Consider the following 26,964-nt stretch of genomic DNA (forward strand, 5'->3'; position numbering starts at 1 on the left):
GGGCTTTTAGTTTATAGGGGTAAGGTAGACTTGGTGATGCTCTATCCAAGGTTCAGTGATGTAAATATAGTCCGGGAGCCTTCCAATTCTCTTTTTCTCGCTCTCCCCCTTACTCCACTCTGCTCTCCTCCTTTTCTTGGAAACCCTGAACCAGGTCAGCTGGTTACGTATGCCAGCTTACACTGCCTCTGTTTTTTCCCGTGTGCTTGTTCATGACAACTGGAGACCCGTCCTGTTCAGGCTGGCTGTCAGTTGTTCTAAAGGACCAAGAACACATCAGGAAATTGGTGTGTGGTATAAGGAGATCTCACCCATGCCTTTCTGCTCCGAGCTGAATTCTCCCTGCTGTGCTAGCCATGGCCATGGGTGCGATGCAAGAACGAACGTGCTGCGACTTCTCAGCACTGTCGCATTGAGGTTATCTTGCTGACCAGACTGTGGGACTGTCTCATACATAGCAGACTTACCAAACCCAAAATGGCCCAAACTCACGCGTCTGTCTGTATGTTTCTGTATAACTAATACAGTTTAATGGGAGGGAATTGGAGAAAATAATCTTTGCAAATAAATCCACATTCTATAGCTTTTTTTTCTGTTTAAATTAATGAACCCCCTGAAACTTGCTTTCCTGAAGTTTATAACCTTCTGCTTCTCTCTCTCATCAGGGTTATTTATCTCATGGTTAGACTGTTTGCTTTGCAGTATGTAACTCACTGAAAGGCTGAGAACGTTTTTTCCAGAGCTACTCAAATTTCAGTTCCATGTACTTCCTCACACATTTTAATGTGTAAGAAGTGTCTGCATGATATCTTGAAGTTTCGCCCAAAATTTTAGACAATGCATGTACTGCAGTATTTAATTAAAAAAAATTGTGAAGCTAAGAGAAATACAGGCTTTATAGTAAAATAGTAATGTCAAAATCAGTGTTATTTGATCTTCTTATACAGAAATGTCATATGAAAAAGTGAGACTTTACCCAAAATATTACAGATAGTACTTGGTGCCCATGAAATTCCTAAAGAACAAAGGATTAAAACCATGGAAAGAGTGGCCAATGAGGGAAGATTTTTTTTTAAGCTATGAATAAGGAGATAGAAGTGTACACAAAGGCTTGAAGAGTGTAAACAGTACAGAGGGAAAGGAATTCGTTCAGATTATCTAGGGGGGTATAACTTGGATATAATGGGAGAAAAATAAACAAAGGAAAACAAAGTTAGCGCGTTAAAGAAATTTGTAACTGTGAGGTCACTTAGCCCAATTCTTAGTCTCCATGGAACAGAAACCCAGTCAGCTGGATCATTCAAAGCTTACATTTAAAAGATGCTTATAATTTTGTCTCTGCAGCTTTGCATTTGCAAATGACGAGCATGCAGTCTGGGACATCTCCAGAAATGCGTGTGCAAAATTACAGATGTACATGAGGCCAAAGCGGCATGGTCGTTTAACGCAGCGAGGCTACACCAATAAAGGAGTTAGCTTATCCAACTCAAAACCGCACTGTAATTCTGGCCCATAAAACTTAATGAAAATATTCAGTAGAAAAGAATGCTGAACTGATAGAGGAAAGGGCAAAATGACCTTACGAGTTTTTGTGGTTCTGCACAGCAAGCAGTGTTTGCCTTGCCATGGAGAACTTATTCCATCGCAGAGACTTACACTCTGAAGCTTTAAAAGGAACTGCAAAGAAAGTAGAAGCAAATTTTAATTAACTGATTACACTGTAACAAATCCTTAAAATATAAATGTATATGAATTTTTAAAGAGTTTTTGGTTGTAACTAGCTATTGAAAATTCTTATGCAGGTAATTATTTTGCTGTATTAATTTTTCTTATAGGCAAATAAAGAAGTTATTTTCCTGTCTTAGCAATTCTATACTTTATTACAAATAAAAATTGTAGTAAATCTGCATTTTAATCCTATGTAAAGAAAGGATAGTATGCACAAATTACCCCACTGTACAGTGTTCAGCTACACAGTAGGCATTACAGATTGTACAGACATGGGGCTGTAAACAGCTTTCATGCAACATCATCTATCATGCTATGGTCGGTTACCTCACCATCATGTTATTTTATGCTTCCTGAGCCCTAAAACACCAAAGGTTGCCCACTGCTAGGGAGCTGCATTGATGCCTGATAGCATGAAGTAATGAATGCTCAGCCAAGTGTACATTGTTTCTGCTTGTGCACCGCTGTAATTTGTTTATCTGTCTAAAGATTATGCAGTTGAAAATCCACAATTTTATGCTGCCTTTGTAAATTATCAAGTCGCTTTTGATGAATGTATCCCCACTTCCGATGCTAGTGGCATTATGATCTTGAAATATTGGAAAGTGCTCATGCATACAATGCAGAAGGTTATGTTTTTATATTTTTGGCAGACAACCGTGCTATAAAGTAAATCTGACCTTAAGCTTCCTTACTGCATTACAGATAATTCAGTTTTAACTTTATAGTCCTAAATGCTACTGTTTATATAAAGTTATTGCCCAGTCAAACTTGACTGATTACAGATGAGAAAGTCTTGACTGTTTCATACAAAATAAATTAGTATTGCCAACTACTTTAAAGCACGTCTATGATTTTATTAGAGACTTGAGAGTGTGCAGATTGCAGATTTAATTAGCTTATAGGAATTGTTTAGCATAATAGGAAATTGTCTTGTATGGCAATGTATTTGTATTTATTCCTGAAGTACTGTGCTAGAGAATCAAAACAGATTCCCAAAATCACGTTTATTGCCAATGGCAGAAGGATGGAGTACATTTTATTATTCATTAAGCTGCAAATGCTAAAGAAGTCAGTGTATAAGGATAAAGTTCAACATGGCACAAAATGAAAGCAATTCATAATGGAGACCGGAGGAATGTCATCTTCCATTTGCTGCTGATTTTCTTAAAATCACTTAATGCTTTTTTTCAGATGAAATGTATCTCAGAAATGGTTAAAGATTATACTCATAAACTGTAAATAATTCACCTCTCTGAACACTTAAAATCACCTATATGAAGAAATCAAATGCTCTTATAAGGCAATGTGGATTGCCTTTAATTCGAAGAACAACATCTATCCCACCTAATTCAATAAAAATCGTGTGTTGTTCATAAAGAAGGACTAGCCAAATGTGCTTGCTGCATTTCCCTGGCCAAAGGCTGGAATGCAATCATGCATTCATCTCATCCATCCACGTGTTAGTCCCTAAAATTTCTTGAGGTCCCAGAAGCAAGGAGTAGACGCAGGGACTTTGTGAGTTATTTTACATGGACAAATTGCACAAATTACTGCAAGCGGTACTGGACATAGACATTCTACGGGGTCTTTCTCTGGAGAAGCCAAGCAAAGATGTGTTAATATCACTTCGTTCAGAAACTGGTTTGAACTGTTTGCGTTAAGTATTTCCATATTTCTTTCTGTTTCTGTAATCTGGAGGATACTTGCACTGACTAGTGTTTTGTTGTGTTTTTTTAACTAGTCAGAAAATGATGAGAAGATAGTAATATATGACCACATTGGGCCAAATGTCTGCATGGGGGATCACAAGGTAATTAAATTAAATATTTTAATGTTGTATCTTCTAAGTCTTTCTTATTAGGAAGGAGAATGTATGCACTAGTTTCTCTTAATTTTATATTTAAGTCAGCTATATCTCTGTCCTATTTTTAATTTAAAGCCTTGAAAATGTTTTAAAGTTGAGTTCAGCTGAAACCAGCCAGTACATTAGAGTAGATACTTGTATGAGATCAAATATAGAACAGGATGATGTGCACTAGAATGAAAACATGACACAATACAAAACGAAGAGGGGCAACTGTCTGTGCACTCACGACTGTTCTTGTAAAACAAAAGTATTTTCATCAGGTTATCAAAATTGCTTCCAAAGCATAGTTTCAGTTAATTCGGTGCCTAGCTGGATATCAGTAAAATAACATACTGGCAGTTCCATATTTAAGCAACAAGTGAGAAAAAGGATATAGAATTACATAAATACCAGTTGTTAAAGTGAAGAAAAAGACATTAATTTTATAAACAATCTTCTCTGCTGAAGATACCAGGTGGAAAGCTAAGTTAGAAATACAGCAAAACTGAGTATTTGCTTCCTTTGAAAGAAACCGATCAAGGAGTAGGAGGTAACCTCTGAAAGCCTAGATAAAAACTATATAAAAACTCAACTAGAAACTTGCAAAAACTTGTAAACTGTACAACAACGGTAATGTATCAGTGCGAGAGGCAGTGCTAAGGCTCTTGAACAATAATTCAGTGATGGATAATGGGCAATTACGTGTGTATGCATGTATACACATAAATCCACATTCACAAATACAAAGCTATATTTACTTTCATGGTCTGGTGAGACAGAGTGTTGTTTTTCTAAGGAGGAATGCACTTAAGATATTTGGTCCGGAATCACCCAAGTCAGATTTTAAAATGCAGAAGTTTACTAACTTCTCCAGTAAAATGCAAAGTTCGGTGTGTCAGCAGCTGAAGGACAGCCAGTTCGGAAACAGTCGTTTTTTGTTTCCTTTCTCATCGCTGTCATTAACAGGAGTTTTTTTAGGACGGCACTTTCAGTGGAGCTAATTCTGTGATCCCAGGGAGCTGTGTACGGGACCCAGTCCTCTTCCCACAGAAATCAGTGGCACATTTTCCCTTTGATTTCAATGGGAGCAGAGATCCGTAAGGAGCTGATGTAGTTCTCTTGCGCATTTTGTAGTTAGATTAATCCAAGAAATGATTGCATCATTTCGCTTCCAGTCATAGAGGAATTTTTGTTGTGTTTACTACTGACTGAAAAAAAAATGTTTGTATTTCAAATGTGTAACTTCTATTTTTCCCTAACTTGCTGCAGCCTGTGTTCCTGTCCTTTCGAATAGCTGCTGGGGCAGGTAAACCTATTGCAAATGTGCACAAGTGTTGTGTCGTGCAGTGATGTGGTGGTAAATATCATTTTTTTCCTCTACGTTTATATTTTCTACATCATTTCCCCTGTGTTTATTTTTCTTTTTAAAAAACTGCCAATTCTGCAACAGGAAAAAGATGCCTACGAAATGAGAAGATTTTCCGTGAAACCACACTGTAGCAAGGAGGGGAAGGAATACGCAGTATACTGAAATAAATAATCGTAACAACTGTATTGATAAATCAAGTCCCGAGTGCCACATTTTTAGACTGCTGATCGTACACTATGCTTCAGCATCTGGACTCTGTTCGAGAAAAGCCTCACATACCTCACTGTCTTGTATGTTCATGTGACATCAAGTAGAAACGTGGAATTATTTTTTATATATATGTCACAATTCTGTTGCCAAAACTCTAAATAGACAGCAGAGATGTTATGTATTTTAGATTTCACAACTTTCAACTTTTAATAAGTGTTTGTCAATGTGGAAAAGCTATTTCAGCATATTATAAACTTTTAAAGGTGTCATGCCTAACATTATATATCTTTACCACTTTGGGGTTTTGTACATTGGATTGTATAGATAGAGATATTGATGGTTTTAAATGGTATTTTCTTTGTTGACCAAGGCTTATGGTTTGTGTTTTAGTTTTAGTATTTTTTTCATTTTTATAATTTTTTTTCTCATGTTATTTACTATACTGCCATGTTACATGGTTTTTGAATCACACAGCAGCTGCTTTCTATACATACATATATGTGTGTGTATATATATGTATGTATGTGTATATATACACAGATATATAAATAATTTATAAACCTGACCAAAACTTACGCTAAATATACTTTCCAGTATGAATGCTTGAGAGTGCCATATCAGCAGTTAGTGTTGGAGTCTTAACAGGTTTAGTTAAGTGTACATCCACAACCAACATTTATATAAGAAATAATATATAGCAGTGCCATCCTGGATACAGATATATAGCATACTATATAGCACATATATTAGCAGTTTCACTTTGTTACTCCTATAATCCCTTCTTTCTATGTAATATTAAGGATTGAATGTGAAGTTCTTAGCTAGGTTTGGGTGTAACTTTCCAGAATTTTGTAAACTGTTTTTGTCCGTCTTTTGTTACTGTTTTATGGTGCCAAGTATTCTATATTGAACCAATAACAACACGGGAGAAGAAAATAATAGTCTGCTTCAGGTAGCAACTGTATTGGACACCGACTGTATTTATACAGCGTTAAAGAAAAAAAAACAACCTGTAAATTTTCCTGGTTAGTAGCTCCGTGCAGCCTACAATATAATCTCGTTACGAACATTTTTCTCCCACCACTAAATACAACATTAAAAGGTGATTAGGGAGTCTGTTGATGAAACACAAATGTATGTTTTATTGATTTAATTTAGAACACTACAGAGTTCATGGACTGCGTGATGGCATTAGATTGATGCTTGGTTTGGGTATAAATCACTACCATTGGAAATGATTTGATGTCCGCTTGCAGAATGTTTTCTCGACAGCACAGCCTGGGTTCATACGAAGCACCGTTGCCCAAAGGGTGCCTGCAGCTCTGTACTGCTATTGTGCCATGTTGCATTATAACCACACAGTAATTCTATTTAAGCGAACTCAACTCATGGTAACTTTGAAGGCCTTTAGAAATGAGTACTCTGGTTCTCAAGCAATAAAACTGATCATGGTGAATATGGCTGTGTCTGTCCCTTTACTGTGGGCACCGGGGATTCCAGGGAAATTATTAAATTGTCACATTTCTTATTAATGAGTTAGTTACCTTTTAATCTCCTGCCAATTAACAGGGGTATTTTTCACATGAAAACCTGTGTAATAGAAGGCAGTTCTAGTGTTAATCAAAACACAATACAGAGGGAGGAAAAGGCGTTTAGGGGTTTGTATTAGAGTGCTGATGTACAGCGAGTACTGCAACTTTATGAGCTATTCACGAGATGCCGGTCCCCAGCAGCTCAATAAATACGCCACCGTGAACTCCTTCGTGATCATCTCTGCTTTCAGAAGAAAAACACTGCCTTTTCAAACTCGGACTGAAGCCTCATTTATAGATAAACTCACCAGAGCTGTAAACGGCGAGACCATAAATGCGCTTAATCCACCTAGAGGCGTTAGGTACACCGGTGAGCTGTCAAGGTAATTTGCTAAGAGTCTCAAATTTAACCCACAGAAATTCATAAAACGCAACTTTAGCATTTCAACAAAAACCAGAGGCGTTATCTCGGGAAGGTGCGAGCTCGCTGGGAGAGCAGGCCCGCCGCGGCATTCCCGGGCGGCATTCCCGGGCGTCGGCAGAGCGCTGCAAGGGTCGGGAGCGGGGGCCCTGCTGCCGGGAGGACTCCGGTGGCCCCGGCCCCGGCCCCTCCGGTGCGGGGCACCCGTCGCCGAAGGCGGATCTCGGCGCGCCGCGGCCACACCGCGCTTAGGGCAATGCGGAGCGGCTGTGAGTAATCCGGCTTTGGAGAGCGGGCGGGTTTTACCCTCGCGTTTTCCCTTAGGAGCCAGCAGAACGGCTCCGGTTCTCCGCGGCGGTTCAGCCTCGTGTCTCGGTACGTTCAAAGCCGGAGGAAGATGGATTCCTAACGGGATTTACCCCGCCCGTAACCGCGGTGCGGCTCCGGTGCGGCCTCGCAGCCGCTGCTCCCGGTGCGCGGGAACCCGCCGGGCGCCCCCTCCCCCGGCCCGGAGCTGCCCCCCGGGAGGCGAGGATCTGCTCGGATCCGGCAGGAATGAACCAAAGCGAGCGACGCGCACGGCCCGGAGCGGCGGCCCCTGGGGCCGGGGGCAGCGGCGCTCGGCGGCCGCCAGCGGCAGAGCCGGGCCGGAGCCCTGGGGGCGGCTCCGCGGGGAGGGGGCCCCGGCCCCGGCCCGGCGGCCGAACAAGGCCGGAGCCAGAACCGGAGCCGGTCCCGCGCCTCCGCGGAGGCTCCGCGGCCCCGTCCCGCAGCGGGGGCAGCGCCGACGCCGGCAGCTGCGCGGTGGATGAAGGGCGCCGTGCGGGGCCGCGGCCCCCGGCACCGACAGCGGCGCCGGCCGCCGGCCCCGAGCGCTGCGCGGGCCGCCCGGAGGGGACGGCGGGGGCGGCGGGTCCGGCTCCCCGCGGCCTGGCCCCGCCGGGCCGGCCGCATCCCTCCTCGGTGCGGGGAGCCCGGCAGCGCCGGCCCGGCCCGGCCCGCCGCTCCGCGCCGGGGGCCGCTTCCCTCCGCCGGCTGCCGGGCGAGTGCAGCAGGGCCGGCCCGCAGCGCGGCCGCTGCCTTTGCTCGGGCTGCGAGGCAGGAGCGAGGACATGGGAAGAAAAGAATATCTCGTTCATTTAAAAGAAAAAAAAGGCGAAAAAGGCGGTTTGACAGGCAGCTGGCTCACGCCCGTCAGGCCTCGAGTACGGCCGAGAGGAGAAACGCAGAGCCTCGGGCAGCTGCGAGGCGGCCCGCGGCGGCGGGGCTGCCTGGGCCTGGTTGCGGGCACCTGCAGGCGCAGGGACTGCGGTGCCCGCGGGCCGGGGCTGAGGGTCCCGGGGGCTCGGCCGCAGGGCGAGGCGGGGAGAGAGCGCTTGCAGAGCCCCAGCGCTGAGCTCAAGGAGTTCGCCCTCGGGGTGCCGTGCAGCGGCCGGGGTCCGGGCAGCGCGGTGGGACGTGTCCCGGCCCCAGCCTCCCCCCTCCCCGCAGACGCCACAGCCTGCCCGCGGCCACCGAAACGGCTTTCCGTGCCGGGAGCCGGCGCGCTCTCGGCCCCCGCGCAGGGCGGGCTGCGGGCTGCGGGCTCGGCCCCGTCTCTCTCCCTTCCGAGGGCGGGGGCGTCCCAGCTCCGGGTGCCCGTGGGGCAGAGCGCCCCGGTGCCGTCGGGGCAGCGTCCTCCGCCCGCGCTCGGGGCGCGGGGCTCTGCCGCCGCAGCGCCTCCTCCCCTCCCTTCGCGGAGCGGCGGCAGCGGCCGCGGGCCCGAGGCTGCGGCCCGGCGGGGCGGTTGCGGCGGCACGGGCGGGCCCGGGCCGCGCGGAGCGGGGAGGCGGCGGCGCCCAGGTGCGCGGCCGGGCCCGGGGAGGCCGGACCACGGCCCGGCCCGGCGCCCCCGCCGCGACCCCCGCGGCTCCGCCGTGGCAGAGGAGCCGGGGCAGCCGCCCGGGGCCAGGCGAGGGCAGGCGGCGGGCGAGCGCGGCCCTAAAAATGAGGGCCCGCGGAGTAGCGAAGCGACGGCCAGAAATTACCTGGAACAGCTCCGGGGAGCCCCGGCCCTGCGCTCCCCCGGCCGCAGGCGAAGCCTCCCCCGCTCGGCAGCTGAGCAGGACGGGCACCGACAACGAGCAACGCGGGAAGGAACGCGCTGAAGCAGAAGCTTGTTAAATAATTTATTGATTTATACAAAGTCTTTCCAACCCGTGTGGAGACATTATTCGATCCCAATGTAAACTCAAGTATCCTTTTTTCTCTCGTGCTTTTTTGGGTTGTTTTCTCTTTTGATATTATTAAGCATAAAATCCAGAGGCAGGAGAAATCAAACCGCCAAAACACTGAGTGGAGGGAGGGGGTGAAAGAAAACAGCCGTTTTTACACTAGAAATATACATCACAAAATCTGAAATTTACTATGTACAAAGTGGCTGAGCTCGGATTTGGCGACCCATACAAAACGTAACAAAATCTGATTGTTAGGAGCAGGAAATCGGCGAGGCGGCTGAAAGAAAGAGGGGCGAACCTTAAAGGGACACGGAACGAAAACCAGAAAGTTGGAAAAATTCCTCTGAAATTTACATCGATGAGAAGGAAAATAATTTCATAACTTATTCTGTAAAAAATATATACATTTCACATACATCTTAGGCTGTACAACACACCACTTTAAACATCCAGTGACGATTCGCCTCCGTCGCGGTGCCTCCCAGGGCGGCAGCAGCCGTCGGCGCCCGCGCCCTCACAAGGTGTCCGAGCTGGTGCTGCAGGGGCTGACGAGGGCCAGGTTCGTGGATTTGTGCTTTTTCAATAGCCTCGTGATTTTTTCGTCGTCTGAGTTGGGGTCCAGGGGCTTGTTGTATTCGTCATCGTCCTCATTGTCCGAGCTCTCCTTCAGCTTCTCCGTCTCCGAGTCGTGCTTCTTCTTTGCCGAGGCCATCTCCGCCGCGTGCCGCTTCCGCCACTTGGTCCGTCTGTTCTGGAACCAGACCTGGGCACCGGCACCGGCACCGGCTCAGCCCCGCCGCCCCCGCCCCTGCCCGCCCGCCGGCGGCACCGGGCCGCGCCCGCCCCGTCCCCGTCCCGGTCCCGTCCCGCCGGCGGCAGCGGCCCCGCACACACCCAGGGGCCGGAGCGCGGCGCGGCCGCCGCCGGGCAACAAAAAACCCAACCGACGCCAGCTCGGCCCGGGCAGCGTCGGGGAGGGGGCGGCCGAGACGCGCTGGGGTCACCGGCCCGGCTCCTCCGTGCGACGGCAAAAGCAGCGGCTTCGCGGAACAATCGTCTGCTGGAAACGGGATGCGGTGGCCAGAAAAATAAGTATTGCCGGCTCCCGGTGCACTTCAACGCTTGGGCGCACCTGAAGTCTTTGCTAAGCAATTTGCGTGGCTACGCGAGGTGAAGTTGTGCCAATTACCGGACGCTGCCTCCGTTGGAAACGGACCCCTTGAACGCAATTACCTGCGGGGGGCTTTTTGGTTTGGGGTTTTTTAAATGATTTCTCTTAAATCGTTTGCAGCACAAAGAACTCGAAACACAAAAGAAGTTGTGTAGAAATTGGCCGAAAATCTATCCAATAGCCGAACATAATTTAAAACATAAGTGACCTTAAAAAAACCCCCCGTCCGGCTGTGCAGTTTGAGTGGTCGCTGACCATCGCTGCAAAGGCAAAACCCGGCGGCGCCGCCGCGGCAGGCAGCGGGAGGCGGCGGCGAGAGCCCGCGCCCGGCCCCGGCCCCGGCCCCGGCGCGCCACGGGCACCTACCTTCACCTGGCTCTCGGTCATCCCCAGGGAATAGGCCAGGCGGGCCCTCTCCGGTCCTGCCAAGTATTTCGTCTGCTCGAAGGTTTTCTCCAAAGCAAAAATCTGCTGCCCAGAGAAAGTCGGCCGCGAGTGCTTCTTCTTGCCGTCCTTGTCCAAAACCATCCCCGTCTGAGCTGAAAGCGGAGGAGAAACAGCTCCGTCAGAGGCGGGGTCCGCACCGACCCCAGCTCGGAACCGGGTCCCCGCCCGGCGCTAAGCGGGGAGCGGGCTGCGGCCGGGCTGCTTCGGGCGTCCGCCGCCGCCGCCGCCGCTCGGGCGGGTTCGGTCCGGGGACATCTCGCGGCGCCGCGGCGGGCCGAGGCGACCGGCACCGGCCCGCCCTCGGGCCTGCCTCCAGGCCGCCGCGCCCGCGGCCTCCGCCGGGCCGTCCGCCCCGTCTACCGCGCTCGCCCGCCGGCCGGCGGAGCCGGGCCGGGCCGGAGCCCAGGCCGCCCGCCGGGGAGGCACCGCGGGCCGCGCTCCCCGCGCCCCGCCGGAACCGGCCGCACTTACCGGGACAGGCGAGCCGGGGGTCTCTCCAGGGAGAGCCCTGCACTACTCCCGGCCAGAAAATGGGGGGCCGCCCCGGCAGCTCCGCTAGCGGCTTCGGGTAGCGGGAGACGGCCGCGGGGTTGAAGTACATCCCCGCCGAGGCCGCCAGTCCGTTGATGCGGGGCAGCCCGCCCAGGAGGTTGCTGGCGGTGCCCACGGGCCGCCCCAGGATGTCGCTTATTCCGTGCGGCGTCCCCAAGGGGAGCTGCGTGTTGAGTCCGCCCAGGGCCGGCGCCTTGAAGCCGGAGGGGTTCTGCAGGGTGTAGGGGAAGAGGGAGGTCTTCATCTCGGCCATGTTGTGCAGCGCGGCCAGCGGCGTACTGCTGAGGACGAACGCGCTCTGGCGATTAGCATCCATCTGCCCCACCGCTAACATTTGCGGTCATCAACGAACGCGGGTCCGTCTCCAAGCGCGCCGGCAGCTGCTCCCGTGTAACCAACCCCAGGCCGGGCGCGCCGGCGGCGGGCGGGACGGCCTCTGCTCCGCTCGCAGGTTCAAAGCGACAGCAAGTACCAAAGTTTGCCGGCAGCGGGAAAGCCCCGGCGCTCCTCCGCCCGCCCGCGCAGCCCGGCGACGCGCACCGCGAACTTCCAGGCTGGAGCGCGGAGAAAGCCCAGCCGCGGCAGCGCGGCGCACCGGCGGAGAGGGGCTCCGGGGGAGAACGGCCCCCCGCCGGCGGAGCGTCCCCGGCGGGCTGCGGGTCCTGCTCCGCGCGGGATCCGGCGGGAGGGGCCGGCGGGACGGGGCCGGCGCTGCTGGGGCGGGCGCCGCGGGGCTCGGCGCCTCGCCTGGGCCGCGTGTCCGCCGGCGGCAGCGGGGACCTCCGCGCCGCGCCCCGGGGCGCAGATAACCGCGCGGGCACCTGCGAGCCCCGCGCCCATTGGGCGGCCGCCTCCCCGCGCCGCCGCCGCCGCCCAATCGGCTGGCGGCGAGCGCCCCCACCCCGACACGTCACCGCCGGGACGGGCGGCCCCTGGCCGCCGTGGGCGCGCGCCCAGCCGCACGTGGCCGCGCCGCGCCCGACGGGGCCCCCGCGCGGGCCGGGCCCCGCCGCCGCCGCCGCCCCAGCCCCGCCTCGGGCAGCCCCGCCGCCCCAGCCCCGCCGCCCCAGCCCCGCCGCCCCAGCCCCGCCGCCGCCCCGGCCGCTTGCGCCCCGTTTTCCGCCGCCCGCGGCGCGGCGCGGCGCGGAGCGGGCGCTCGGGGAGGCGGCCACGCCTCTGCCCTCGGCTGTGGCCGACCTGCCCGCGTCGGCGGGGCCGGGAAGGCGGCCCGCGGGGCCCGCCGAGCGCCGCTCGGGTGCGGAGGACGGCGGCGCTGCGGGGAGCGGGCGGGGGTTCGTGCCCGCGGCCCCGCTGCATCGCGCCGGGCAGTCGGTTCCGTCGTCAGCGGCGCGGCAGCCGTCCGCTTGCCTTAGAGGCGAACGTTTAGGCAGGGTTAGAGAAGCGACCTCCGTCCCGGGAGCGACTGCTCCGCTCAGCCGCCTTTGCTGCCGGCTGTGAAGCGCAGCGGCACCGGGGGTTGCCCCCGCCGAGGGCCGGCGGAGAGGCAGAGCCCCGGTCTGTAAAGGGAAAAAATGGCTCTTGGGCCATCGCGGAGCGAAGCTCGTTCGCACAAACAAAATTACCACCGATATTCTTCCTAAGCGAAAGCATGCTTACTTGTCAAGAAAAGAAGAATTCGGATGTGAGATATTTATAGAAAATAATTCCGGAAACGGGGTTTACAGCGCGTTCGTCGCCGTACGGCCGCCTTCTGCGGCGGTTCCGACGCGTTGTTAACCAAGGTTAACCACAACAAGTGGGGACTTAAAACTTTTCAAAGTGTTGGCAGAGTAAACGTGAATCGGCTCCATCATACCAGAGCAATTATTAAAACGCGCGTTCCTTTGGATGTAGTTATGTCTGTCGTCAGAACCGTTTGCAGGTGAACGGGGTTTCGTTTAACCTGCAACAGCCCTAACGTCAAAGTAAGTTTGGGAAGCAACTACTCGGGCTCGATCAATGATCTTTATTTGCAGCCGCTGTAACAGCCCGTGAGTCTTGTTATGTGCATCCTCGTAGACAGCGTAACGTATAAACGTGAGATTAAAACCGGCGCTGCCCTAAAGGTTTCACAAACGACTTCATTGCTTTCCCCTCGCTCTGTTGTGAGCAGCAGCAACAAAGCAAGCAGCAGCGGGTTTACCGAGGACGAGGCCCCCCCAGCTCCCTGTCCAGTGCCGCGTCCGCAACGCCTGCGTGCGCTGGGAAGGGGCCGGCGGGTGCCGTCTGCTCCCGCCTCCTGCGGCGCGGCTCCGGCTCCCGCCGCCGCGGGAAGCTGCTGAAGGCGGCCCGCAGGCGAGGCGCCACCGGCCCCCCGCAAGCTGCCGACCCGCCCGGCGCCCCGGGGGCGCGGGGGCGGCCCGTCCCGGGCGGGCAGGGGCAGGAGCGGGGGCCGGCGCGCCGCCCCGCCCGGGGGCTGTCGCCGTCTCCGTTATCGCCGTCTCCGCCTGCCTGAGCCTCTCCCGGTCGCAGACCGCCGGGATTTCGCCGGGGCGGTCCGCGCTCTTCCCCGTCCCGCCGCCCTCCCCGCCCCCGCTGGCGGCGCTCGGGGCGGCGGAGCGGAGCCGCCCGCGGGTTTTCCGCCTCCGGCCGCGGAGTGCCCGGCACCGGCCGCTTCGGCTCGGCCAGCGGCAGGGAAGCCTCTCCGCCCCGCTCGGGCGGGGGCCGGGCGCTACGCAGGGGCAGCGAGCAGCCGTTCCCCGAGGAGCAGGCCCCGCCGGGACCCCGCTGCCTGGCACGGGACCGACGGTAAGAGCGCGGCCGCCGCCACCCCCGCGTCGCCGGGCGGGACCGACCCCCGCGGCACGGCACGGCACGGCCGCCCCGACGGGCTCGTTCGCGGCCGGGCTGCGAGGTGGCAGCGGGGAGCGCCCCGCTCCCCCGGGGCCCCCGGGGTCCCCGTGTCCCGCCTCCCCCCGCTCCCGCGGGACGCTTCTCGGCTCCGGCGCCGGTCGCAGCCGGGAGCGCGCCGGCACCCGACGCGCGTTACCCCCGGCACCGCGGCGGCTGCGTGGCTCTCCGGGGGCCCGCTGCCCCGGCGCCCCGGCCGGCAGCAGGCGTCCAGCAGCGCGGCCTCCGTGCCGGCGGCCCGGCCGTGCGCGTCCCCAGGGGCAGATCCGGAGCTCGCCTCCCGCTCCCGTCCTCTGCGTTAAAACTCGCGGCAGGGGAGGGCTCTGAGGCCGGCCGATCGTTTGTATCTGTCACCGGTGACGCTTGTTGCACAGTAACGGTACGTGTGTCCTGCTCATTGACTTCCCCGCGATCTAATACCCCGCTTTCCAGGTGGAAATACGTGGGGTTTATCTCTGGTAAAACTGCTGTTGTGTCTTTTCTTCCGGCGCTCCGACGAGGAGGGGCACCGGAGGAGGCTTCCCGCCTGGCGGCCCGCCGCCCCCCGCGGGCACCGCCAGCAGGCACCGCCCGTGCGGTCCCGCCGCCGGCTCCGGCTCCCCGCCCCCGGGCGGGCCCCGCGTCCCCTCCTGCCCCGCCGCTCCCGCTCCCCGGTGCCGCGGGTCCCCGCCTCTCGGCCGGACTGCCCCCGCCCGCGGGGACGCCCGAGGGCAGCCCCAGGCGGCTGCCGGGCTGCTCGGGCCCAAGCCCCGCCTGAACGCGAACCCCGTTTCGGCCACGCTGCTCGGGGACGGCGCAGCGCCGGGGCAGCCCCCGCCACGGCTGCGGGGCGGCCGCACCGTGCGCTCCGCCGGTCCCGGCCCCGGCCCCGGTCCCCGCAGGCTGCCTGTCCGCCGCCCGCGGCCGGCCCGGAGCCCGGAGACCCGCCCGGCCGCCGCTGCCCTCGCCCTGAGTGATCTCGGTAAAACGAGCTGGGGCTTCCCCGCCTGGGAAACGGGCCGTCCCGGGGAGCCCGCTGCCCGGCGCGGTGCCGGAGCTCGCTGCCGCCGGTGCTGGCGAGCGTCGCTACCCGCCCGGCCCGCTGCCGGCGGCCGGGGCCGTGTTGGCAGAGGAGTTGGGAGGGTGGAGATGAAGCGCCCCGGGGCGTTTCTGAGGCCACGCACGTTCCCCCGCAGGTAGGGGCCCTCGGCCGGATTCACCGGGCAGCGCTACAGCCGCGAACGCGCCGTGTTCTCTTTACAAGACGCCGCTTCCCGGAGGCCGAGTTCGGCGGAGGGAAACAGGCGGGGGGCCGCGGCCAGCGCCCGGTTACGCGGCCAGCGCCCGGTTACGCGGCCAAGCCGCCGCTGCCGCCGGGCCCCGCCGCCAGTGACGGAGCGGGGGGGGGGGGGGGGGGGTCCCTCCTGCGGTCCCTCCCGCCGCGGACTGGCGGCGCCCCCTGGCGGCCTCGGGCGGCGGCGGCCGGGGCAGGGCCGGTCCGCACCCCCCGCTGCCCGCGGCCACTCCCGCCGCTCGCCCGGGCCCCGCTGCTCCGCCGCCGCCGCGCTCTGGCACGGAGGGCGGAGGGCGGGAGGCGGAGGCGTCGCGCCGCCTCTCTCGGCCCCGTTGCCGCTTTCCTCCGCGTTTGCCTGCCGCGTTGTGGCGAGCGGCGGGACGGGGCGCCGGGCCCTCGGCAGGACGGGACCCGGACGGAGACCGGCACCGGGGCTCGGGGGGACTCGCGGGGGTGGGCGCCTCCGGGCCGCCCCTGCGGCGGCCCCGCTCGCACAGCGGGGCTGCAGGGGCGCGGCGTTTCCCACGGCGGAACCGTCGGGTGGTTGCGCGGGGCCGTTGTGGAGGGGAGAGGCAGCGCTTCACGGCCGTGCTTGGATGCGGTTCCAGGTTGGGCAGAGGATCAGTTTCCACCGTTTAAGATTAATGAGCGTTTTGTTTTGCCCCTGCCATGAGTAACCTTTGTTACAAAGGACGTGGAAGCAAAACTGAGGTTAGTAACATCAAATTCGGCTGAGACTTATGCATTCCAACATATTCGGAATGGAATATTATAGTACATTGTCCAGTATTAAATACTACAGTACGGATAACTTCAGACAAGTTCTGTTTAACCTTCCGGTACTTCTTTTTGTCATATATATGGCCAAAGTACCTTGTCTTGTAGCTTCTCTGCAGCTGAAAATGTCTGAGAAACTATGTACTAAAGGAAAATAAATCACAAACATAATCTGCATTTTACGTTTGTTGGATGTAAACGCATGTGCTTTCTGTCTCACTTTATGGACTACAGAGAAGTCAGACGCGCAGTACGTGAAAGCATCCCCGCTGTGTTGTACATTATTCCAAAGTGCAGCTGTAAATGTCCGTGTCAAAACGGAGTGCCTGGGGAAGGGGGAAGGCAGGGCAGCCCTCCACACAGGCTTCCTTTTCGGAGTCATGCTGGTGGAGGTAGGAGCGAAGCTAGGTAGGGGAGGGAGAACGATATTGTTGCATGGAGTTACTTAGAGCATTAGTGACAAGAGAGGAGGAAAAGCCATGCCGAGGCCTTTGTAATCACGTTGTCTGCCTGTGTTCCTGACAGTATGAATGCTGCTTCTTCACAGCACACCTAAAAGATCCTCGTGTTTAAAAATGTGGGGCGTTTTGAGCTAATAATGCAGTCACTAGAAAACAAAGTCATTTTAGACTAGATGATCTCTGTTGAAGCATCTTCACAGGATGATGTATGTTTGAGAAAGGCCATATTTAATATTTTTCATTATGATCCTTGGCACAAAAAGTAGGAATATGCTAATGGTGCAGAGCTGAGAGTCCTCATCAGTACAGAGTAGCACACAAGAGAAACTAGATGACCTTCAGAACAGTGTAACAGAAACGTGAAGAAACATAAAAATGCAGAAATGGTGTTATTGCCTTGGAGTATGGTATTACTATAGTATTGTACTTAGGGCAAAATACAAAATACCTCTCATACAGCTGCGGCAGAATTTAGACTCTCACATTCAGGGGAGAGATTTGCAGATTTTTTTTTTTTCCCGTGGGCTTGAAATTGCAGAGAATAAAAATTGTGTGATGGTGCATGCCCAGCCGTCTTGGCAGAGCTGACCATTTAGGTGCTTGTCCTCTGTCCGCTTGAGATTGCAGAGCGGAGTGAAGTTCAAGTCAGATGAAGAAAACCAGTTATGTAAGAAGGGATCAGGCTGAATGGTCTGGGAAATCCCTTTCTCTCTCAGACTCTCATTTTCTGTTTCCCCTTGGTCCTCTGCCCACTCCCGTGCACTGTCCTGGCCAGCCTTCCTGCTCCGGGGAGGCCGCGCAGAGCCCAGGACCGCAGGGGAGCAGAGCTCGGCTCTGGAGGAAGTCAGCCCCTACCAGGGTACATCCGAGGTGGAAATGCTCTGCCTGTTCGAGTCTCTGAGGGCTTCCGCTGTATTCACTGTTAACTTGCACGTACCCAGCAGTTTTGACTTTTTCTTTGACCATTTCAGGGCAAAGTCTCATGGTAGGTCTGCATGTAGGCATAAGGCAGACTGGCCCCCCAGGTCACGTATTCCCGGTGTTGGCTCTAGATGCTCTGAACAAGGGAGAAGAGCGCACAGCAGGGAGTACTGAAACGATCCCAGGGCCGGGAGGCATCTGCAACCTTCCCAGCATCCTCTGCCTCTCTGACGCAGTCCGGCATCTTTATGCTCCCAAGGACATTTACTGAAAACTGAATCCACTGGCAGAATAACCGTGATGAAGACCAGAATGCACAGTACAGAAATGCTGCTGGTCAGAGGGTCCTTGCGTGCCACAGAGAGGAGGAATACCTAGAGGAATGTCAGCTGACCAGTAAAATTTGTGGATACTGTACTTTGCCATTAACGGGGGAACACATTTGCAGGGGAAATACATTTTTTCTTTTTTTGTGATGGCTGGCTGAGTCGTTCTGTTTGTACACACAAAAATGTCTAATAAATAAAGCAACTTTCCATGATTGTGTGAAAACTAATCCTCAAAAGATATGGAAAGAAAAAAAACGACAACAATGTGTCCTCATTCAAGAGTTTGTGTGCCTAAGCTCCGTGGTTTTTTGTTTGCAATCTGTCATTATGAAAAGGAACAGTACTAAGTATCTCTTTTAACAACTGGTAGTCTGCGTTTTTATAGCTTCTAGTACAATGCTCCTAATTATACCCTTAAATTGGAGTATTGCGTTACAAGGTTGTACAAATAAAGCCAACTGAGTGCTTATTTATATGTAGACTTCAGTTTGTTGTAACACTACATTTATTTTTGTAAGGCTGGAAGGAATCTTCTCCTAAATCTTATATCATTCTTCTGCTTAACAATAAATCATTACAGAGCATCAGTGCCAAAAGCTAGTTATCCACAGTGGTGGTTAAGCCTGGAATTCCTGGTTGGAAAGTCTGTAATTTTGTGTCCTTTGCCAGCAATATTTGAGAATTAATTATAGTGCATTAAGAAACTAATTTGCAAACTGCCTTACAGCTGAGGGATGCAGTTCCCTCTCCACAGAATTCAGTCTCTGTCCTGTAAAACTGAAAAAAAACACTCTGTAATAAAGTTTTTGTATTTTGTTACCACCCTTCTAGACTGTTACAGAATTAGAAAATACCTCTGCCTTACAGGCAGACTCTTGCTACTGTTCAGCCATATCGGTGGTGGGGCCTGGGTGCAGCAAAGGCCACGCTGGCCCTCATCAGCCGCACCTGGGACCTCCCTCCCACGCACCCTCTGCCCCGGCCCGGGGCCCTATATGAGCTCAGCCCTGGGATTTGCTCCTGCTTGCCTGCTTTAGGTGCTGTGGGGCTGTGCCCAGCTGGTGGGAATGTGAGAGACCGCAAAGGCCCAGGGTGCTGAAGAGCTTGCTGTTGCGGTAGGTTGTACCTGTCAGCCCACGGAGCCGGAGTTTGTTGCAAGGCTAAATGAGATTTCTTTAGCTCCAAACAAAGGATGCTGTGGCTGGAAGTGGTGTCTTTCATAAAACAAATCTGTAAGAGGATGAAAAGCTGTCCCGTGGGTTGTTCTGTCTGCACTGCATTTGTAGTAGGCAGCATGTTTAGTTATTTTGCCATCTAGGCATCTGAGTTTTACAATGCTTTCAGAAAGCCAAGAAATTCACATATCTTCTGTCTTTTTGGAGTACCAGCTCCCTTCTGAAAGGTGTGTGTTTGCTGCAGTTGGGGCAGAGGCAGCAGCTGGATGGGGCTGGTAGGAGCCTACCCACAGCAGTACTGAGCTAAGAGCAGATACAGGATGAGACCTCACCTGAGGCACGCAGCAAGCTAAGCTGGGCTAAGCGCCGTGCTGTTTTCTCTGGGCTATCACATTAACGAAGTAAACCAAGCTAGGTTACTGCAGTACTACTGTGACTACAGCATAGTTAACCCATTCATCAGATTGCCTCTGTCAGAAATCTTGGGTTTCTTTTAGGGCTGTCTGTGAAATACGATGGATAGGTGGCTGGTCCAAAGCAGAACTCAGGATGATGATAGTCTGGGGGTTGGCTGTGCCCAAAAGCTGGGAGAGGGAGCATGATGCTGTGGAGAAGGACCACTTTTCTGTCCCTTCTTTGGTTTGCCCTTCCCAAATAAGAGAGATTAAATCCTGAAATCACAAGCAATAGTTTCTTGTCATACTGCTTCCCTTTTTCTGACAAGTTTTGGAGGCTTTTTATGGTTTGCCTACTGCAAATGAATAGTTGTGGCTGTGTGAAGAAGTTATTTGGCTTTCTAAGTTTTCACAGCTTAACAAAAGAGCTCAATATAAAGCTGTGAAAGCAAATTTTTTTTTCAAGCTCCTCTAGGCACATTTTGGCTTAAAAGTTGGATCTATCTTTTCTGTTCCTAATCCATGCCTTCCTGGGAAGCCAGTTAACTTCAGCTATCAAGCACATAGATGAGACTGCCTTTTAGTACTTTCTAGAAAGAACAAAAGCAAAAGGCTCAGTATGTATTGCAACCTTGATGCCTTTGTTGGGTTTACTCTCTTTTTAAGGCTTTAATTTCATTTTGGAGAATTATTGGGGTGGAGAGAGCTGTATACATAAATTCTTTCAAAATAACTTATTTCTGCTGAAGACTAGAGTGTGATTTTTGAAAGTATCGTTTTCAACACCTTTGTGTGAATTCATTGGTCTGCTTTGGATTTTAAGTAACAAGTTTTTGAAGCTCTGTAAAACAGGAATTATGTTTAAGGAAAGTATTTGACACATTAAAATCACCAACCATTACTGTAAATATGGTCATTGGTGGAAAATAGCATGGACATAATTATATATATTTTTTTTTTTTAGGACAAGAAATGAAACTATTTTTGCAGGTGAAACTTCTGAGAGATTTAAGATAAGCAGTTATCAGCATTAGTTTTGTTCTCTCTGTTGCGTCTCACGAAAGGCACTCTAAACGATGACAAGGTGGGCAGCATTTTCTTGGCTTAATGTTCTTTTCAAACCAAAGGGCTTTTCCTCCCCCGGTGGAGCTGGGAGTCAGTGTGGTGCAGTTGTGGTTGACTGGATTGCCAGCACAGCTTCCAGCAGATCGCTGGTGTTGCTGAAGTTCACAGGCCTTTGGGGTTGTTTGGGTTTTGTTTTTGGTTTTTTTTTTTCCCCTCCCCTGTCTGGAAACCCCATTTTACCTGTTGCTTTTCTTCTGCCAATGGCTTAGATTATTGTTAGTATTAAGAGCATTGCCTTCTTAGGTCAAGTCAGACCTGAGTGTCCGCCAACCCTCTCCCCCTTCCCTTGCTCCACCAACATTGGTTTTTTCCTACTTGTCTCCACTCTAATAGCTTATCCTTTTAATGAGAGAAGGCTACAAGTTATTCTTTCTAAGTGAGATAAGGCCTTGTGAGCTCTTTTTTATCTAACCAAGACTGGGAAATCGTTTGCCCGTATTTGTATTAAACAGATGTATATACTTTCCCGCAAGTCATTAGTGCTATAAAGAGATTGCCTTCCTATTGATAGCCTAGATGGGGGAATTCAGGAGTAAATTGCCAATAAATAAAGAGTGTGCTTATAAGCACTATTGATTCTTTCTGAGCCACAGAGAAGTGTTTTGTTAGTAAAACTCTTCCTGAATGTGCAAGTGAGGTTAAAAAAAAAAAAAAAATTAGTGATTACTGAAAGCAGAGTGAGGGGAGTGGGGGACAACTTCGGGTGAGAAGCTTACATTGTTTTTCTTTGAAGGGTACAGTTTGTAAAGATAGCTGCTAAAAATGTAACAGCAATTCTGGCTACCCTCAGAAATCCTGGAGGCAGTCATTAGAAAATTGAAGGATCAGCCCAGCATTTCCTATAACGCATAACTTCAGAGTGGTAGGAGAGTTTCCCAAATCACCGTGAATGGAATAGAAAGTATCATTTGCATAGGAAATGGTAGATTGGTGGGATTCAAATTCCTTTTGTCCTGTTCGGGTTTCGGAACAGTCTGAAAATTACTTTTCTGAGCTGTTTGGGGAACGCTTTAATGTGTGCTGGTGGCTAGACATTAGGGGCCGATTCAGGAGCAGGTGTGACGAGGACCAGAGTGTGGCTGTAAGCTGAAGGACAGCGGAGTCCTTCCAGTGGGAGCTGGAAGAAGAGCAGATGAGTCAGGTCCGTGGCTACTACAGCCATGATGCTTGCTCTAGCTTGTATGGTTCTTGCGTATTCATCCAGCTTGCTGAAAATCAGTATTAGTTACAGAGCTGTCTTTCTAGACAAGACAATAGGACAGAACTGGATGGCCAACAGGACAGAGCGATGCTGCAGTGGTATTCTCTGCTGAAACCATATTCAGTGATACGATTCCTGTCATCTTCAGCGCACCTATTGCATGACGTAACTGATATTTGTAAGCTGCCAGGCCGTTCTGTTAAGAGTATCTCGATAGAATGACAGTGGTTATAATCTTACAGAATCTTTGGCAAACCTTTTAATTGTGGTTGATTAGAGGATTCTCCTGGTGATATGCTGATCTTCCTCACATTTATTTAAAGAAGACATAAAACAATGATAAATGCTGGACATACAGCAACCATTTATTTATATGATACACAATACTGGAATTACCCTGAATGTGGAGAAGTAGAGCAGCTAAATAAAATTCATTTGACATGGCTTCTCTTAGTAACAAAAAAATTTTACTGGACTGATGCACATTAAAGATGTCCTATGTCTTCGGAAAACTGATTTCTTCAGACTAAATTTCTTCTGTAAGGGTGGAAATGCAATTCATCACCAAAGATTGAACACCAAGAATATATTTTTGGCAATGACAGCCTTTGGAAGGCTCGTTAAAAATGACAGTATGAATTCAGAGAGTTTCCCTTTCTATCACAAATTTATCACATACGTTTTTTATTTATGTATTTTTCCTCACCATTAAGCCATATTACATGTGAATGTATTTAAGAAATGATACACTTTTTTCTTTAACACATCTTGGCTTTTGTTCTTAAAAGCTCTTACAGAATTCATTACCTCTTCTCCCTTCTGGTTTTATCTTCTTTTCTAGATCTCTTTCCTTCTATCCATCTTTGTTCCTATAATCGTTGATGATATTATTTAAGTTTTGTTTGGGAAATTTGTTAGATTTCTTCCACAGACGTTTAAAAATGAACAAAGAATGCTTTTTAAAAATCGGGAGTTGTCAGAACACTCAAGAAAAGAGCCTTCCTTGGAAACAAAACTGCTCATGCTGTGCTTTGCCTTCCTGTGTAACTTTCTTCCGTATTCATCCAGCCTGCTGAAAATTAGTATTTATTATTTACAGAGCTGTCTTTCTGGAAAAGACAATAGGACAGAATTGAATTTACACCACCTGAGGGCACTGTAATACTATTTCACTTCATTTTAAAGAAAAATACAAAAGGGTAGTGTTTGAAATGGTCCCCATTTCTCTTCCTCTTATGATTACTATCAACTTCTAGAACAAGTGCCCCACTGAAATGAATGAGAATAATTTTAAAAAATTAGATATGTTGTTGCAGGCAGGTATCTTGGAATAGAAGTCATCCTTCTCTCACGTCACTAATATTGTTTCCTTGTGCTTACTGTAGGATGATCGTAATTTTAAATATGATGCTATTATTATTTTAAATGATGTGTTACTAGTGTGGCAGTGATTGCTGTATGCCTGGTTGTGCAGTTTTAGCTGCTTACATTTGCTGCCTCTCATCTGTATCCAGAAAAGTGCAGGGTTGATGTAAAAGCACCAAAGGATGCTGCTGTGTTCATGTACTTATACCACTTGACTAGAATGCGACAAAGTGAGAAACGAGAGGAGTAAAAAGCTCCCTCCATGGACACTCCTGATTTGGCTTACTTTCTCAGTCTTGCCAGGCTTACCTTCTGTCTCTCATCTCTTCCTACACTGCCATCTCGCTCTTTTCCTTCTGCTTTACTGTTTTTCTTTCTCTGTCTTCTCTCTAGTCATTTGATTTCACCATGCTGTTGTTTTCCCTACTCTCTAGTGCGTGGAGAAGGTCGCCAAGCATAGTTCAAATAAGAAGGGCTCTGTGCAGGACAAGAGTTTCTCTGCCAGGAGGCAGACAGGCTTCCGGACCACGCAGCCTCCGGCGCTGCTCAGCGGGCTCCTCCGTTCTGACAGGGTAGCGGCTGAACTCTTCTAATGTACGTCCACGTAAAAGCACATCCTGGAGCCTTTTTGTTCTGTTTGTACAGCACGAAATGCAGTGAAACCTTCATCTCAGCAACTATATAGTATTTCCGATTTCCTTAGAGTAATAACCAAGTGTGCTCCCACCAGAAAAAAAACTCAAGACTGTTCACTGAACTTAGGCAGGAGGTTTCCATAGCTCTCTTGGGAGGAAAAAGGCCATGGAATGTGTTCTCATCCACATTGGCTTTCTAAAACATGTGTCCAATTCCATGATGGAAAACGCTGCTGTGATTTTGTGCATTTAGACTTTGGTTTAGAGTGTAGAAACTCTAAGCGTTCGTTTGAGTCATCAGTCAAAGTAACAGGTTTCAAGGAATTAGAGTTGCCTTCTCCTGGGGACTGCCCAAGCAGTTAGCCTAGTCCCGTGATGTTAGCAACACTGCATATTTTTTTTTTTTAGTTTGGTTGTTTTAGTGATCCAGGAGTACATTCAGGAATAGTTCTATAGATAATATATTCTTCAATGAACCAACTAGACTGACCGAAATGATATTTCTAATTTGTGCATGCTAATTGGATTGACAAAGGAATGCTACTGTTTCTTTTGCACTTGAGGCCAGAAGTCAATGAGCTCGACTGGTTTTTCTGTAAAGGGATTTCTGGGTGGTACTAATGGAAAAGAAAAAGTTGTGTCAGATGTAGTAGTTTTAAAAATACACTGGAATGACTCATGTTGAGGAATTATCCTGTATTAAAGAAAAATGAAAGCAATTAAAGGAGTTAAAAAGTTGCATATTTAAACTACCTTTAAAAGTCATGGTATGAACCCTGTATTAGGGAGAAGAATAGATATGCAGTTATTTAACAAATCTAAGCTCTTCCAATAAAGCAATTCCAATAAACCGGAAACATACAATAATATCTTGTATAAGTAGTCCTGTTGGTTTGTATGCTTGAAGTTATCATTATAGATACTTAACTATCTTGAGGCAGTGAGATGAGATTAACTTCTTGCAGAGGCTTTCCTTCCTTGAAATCTGATCGGTCCAATACATTATTTTCTCACATTAAGGTCATCAATAAGAAATATATGTCTTTTACATTCCTGATATCTGACTAGGAAATTAGTTTTTGCACTAGTGAGAGACTGAATTATTCTGGAGAGGACCTTTGGTGTGCTGTGAAACATGAACGATATGGGCAGAAGGAAGGCTGTACCTCATTTAAAAGTCCTGTGGAAGCAGAGGTACAAAGTGAGTACTCCAGTGACTGGGGATGCCACTGCTGGAGAGTGGTTGCCTGTCCAGCCTCAGTTCCTCTTCTGAAATGCTAGTCTGTAGAGAACTTTAAATGCTGAAAGGCTGAGAAGATGAATAAGAGTGTTTGGAGGATCTCTGTGCCATCTAAAAAGTTGTGCATTTTATCTCAGGGGCCTGAGATGGAACTTACAGGTGAGACCTCCCTTGGCATAAGGTTTGCTAGTAGCTCAGTGGCTTTAGTTTTTTAATTTTTAGGTTTGAGGGTTTGATGCTTTAGTTTTTAGCTTTTCCTCAGTGTAGCTGGAAATCACATTATAGTATCATTTATGGGGTTAAATATGGAAATAAACTAAAACTATGAGCCAAGGATACACTTGCAAAAATCACATGGAAAATGTGGAGAGAATATAATCACAAAAGCAAAGACAAGAGCCAGAGACATTCTTCCATGCTTGCTAGAAATAAAACCCGAGCTTTTCATAAGCAGATGTCTGTTGATATAGTGGCAGATATTAATACAAATGAGAGATCTAAACCCCTTAGCAAAATTCTAGAGAATGGTAGTTGAGAACAGGAAATACAAAGGTCAAGATGCAGCGGTATAAGGGCCCTGTATCGTTTAATCTTATCTCTCAGCTCCAAAAAACTTTCAAGGAGAAATACTCTGTGTTCCATAGCAAGTATTTATTGAATGAAATAAATATGAATGCAGTCTTATTCCTAGGAGATTTTTCCATATGTGATATTAGCAAACACTTGTCTTGTGATACCGTATCAGCATGGAACGTAACTTTTTTTCCCACATGAACACTCTATATGTAAAATCACGAGGCTTAACTTCACTTTGACACAGTCTAATGTGCACTTTCTATCCTCTCTCATGCCAAAATGACCAATACCTCATTTTTTTTTCTTGCTGGCATTAATTTTTGCTTATTTGACATCCAATTTGCCAAATGAATGATGACAGTAATCCTTTCTTCTGTACTGTTGCTTCACCTTATTCCACATTATGTATTCAGGTTTTCTGGGGTCATTCCCCCTCCCCACCGCCGATTGTTTTGTGTTCTGTAAAGATGAAAGATTGGATTTAGTTATACTGATTAAAATAACTCTGAATAGTTCTACGTCCATTTAAGTTCAGCTAAACTGAATTGCAAATATAAAATGTACCTTGTAATCGCTTATGCAGAACATAAGGACTCTTTAATTGTCAATGGTATAGAAAAACTCTATATGAACTCAAGTTTGAAGGAACAAAATGGCTAACAAAATCTGTCACTAGAACAGGGGTTAAAAGACTAAGAAGCAGTAATTATAAGAAGATATGGAAAGGAGAGTTCAAAAGGACCTTCTCAAAGGAAGAAAAGATTGTGGAAAGATTTTGGGTTTTGTTTTGTTTTTTTTTCAAACACACACATTTAGAAAATGGCTACTTCAATAGGAAAGGTAATTAGAATGGCAAATTAGACATCTGTAAATGTGAGGAAGGCAAAAACTTCATGCATTTTGAAGAAAAAAAATCTTTCTGTGAAGACAATATTTCTCTTGAAATACATGAGATAATATCCTGCTTTATCCACAGAATAGTATCAAGTAGAAGGTGACAGTTAACTCTCTGGCTTAGTGCATGCCTGTTAGTGCAGTTAATATAGAAAATGCAATGTCTTACTAAGTGTATGCATACCCAGCATAATGCAGGAGACAAACTTAGGCTATCTACAAGCCTGCCAGTCCACCCAGGCCAGTTCCAAG

At 50.3% G+C, this 26,964-nt stretch overlaps 2 protein-coding genes across 5 annotated transcripts in view; one reads left to right on the plus strand and one right to left on the minus strand.

Annotated features, from left to right (window-relative positions):
- Positions 1-6,612, plus strand: part of INPP5A (inositol polyphosphate-5-phosphatase A) — a 256,262-nt gene extending 249,650 nt beyond the window's left edge. For 2 of the 4 annotated variants that reach the window (XM_087766611.1, XM_087766615.1), the window contains exons 14-16: positions 3,473-3,541; positions 4,847-4,883; positions 5,028-6,612. In XM_087766611.1, coding sequence (XP_087622737.1) covers positions 3,473-3,541; positions 4,847-4,883; positions 5,028-5,077 — 156 coding nt within the window. In that variant the 3' untranslated portion in view covers positions 5,078-6,612. Of the gene's footprint in view, positions 1-3,472; positions 3,542-4,846; positions 4,935-5,027 lie in introns of all 4 variants that reach the window. The other 2 variants (XM_087766613.1, XM_087766614.1) reach the window with 2 other exon arrangements.
- Positions 6,613-9,259: 2,647 nt separating this feature from the next.
- On the minus strand, positions 9,260-12,242 carry NKX6-2 (NK6 homeobox 2). The gene is made up of 3 exons (XM_087766220.1): positions 11,415-12,242; positions 10,863-11,035; positions 9,260-10,088 (listed from the first exon to the last, which is right to left on the minus strand). Exons 1-3 carry the CDS (start codon positions 11,827-11,829, stop codon positions 9,840-9,842), a joined length of 837 nt encoding a protein of 278 aa, XP_087622346.1. The 5' UTR covers positions 11,830-12,242; the 3' UTR covers positions 9,260-9,839.
- Between the last annotated feature and the right edge of the window lie 14,722 nt (positions 12,243-26,964).

Source organism: Nipponia nippon, unplaced genomic scaffold (assembly GCF_047370975.1).
Source record: "Nipponia nippon isolate SJK-2023a ecotype South Korea unplaced genomic scaffold, ASM4737097v1 scaffold_3, whole genome shotgun sequence".
Taxonomy (NCBI): domain Eukaryota; kingdom Metazoa; phylum Chordata; class Aves; order Pelecaniformes; family Threskiornithidae; genus Nipponia; species Nipponia nippon.

Excerpts from the sequence above, each read along its gene's own strand:
- NKX6-2 (XM_087766220.1), bottom strand. The coding sequence starts at position 11,829 with ATGTTAGCGGTGGGGCAGATGGATGCTAATCGCCAGAGCGCGTTCGTC. Across the intron at positions 11,036-11,414 it reads CCCCCGGCTCGCCTGTCCCG|CTCAGACGGGGATGGTTTTG; the intron begins GTAAGTGCGGCC and ends CTCCGCTTTCAG. Across the intron at positions 10,089-10,862 it reads TGACCGAGAGCCAGGTGAAG|GTCTGGTTCCAGAACAGACG; the intron begins GTAGGTGCCCGT and ends GCCGGTGCCCAG.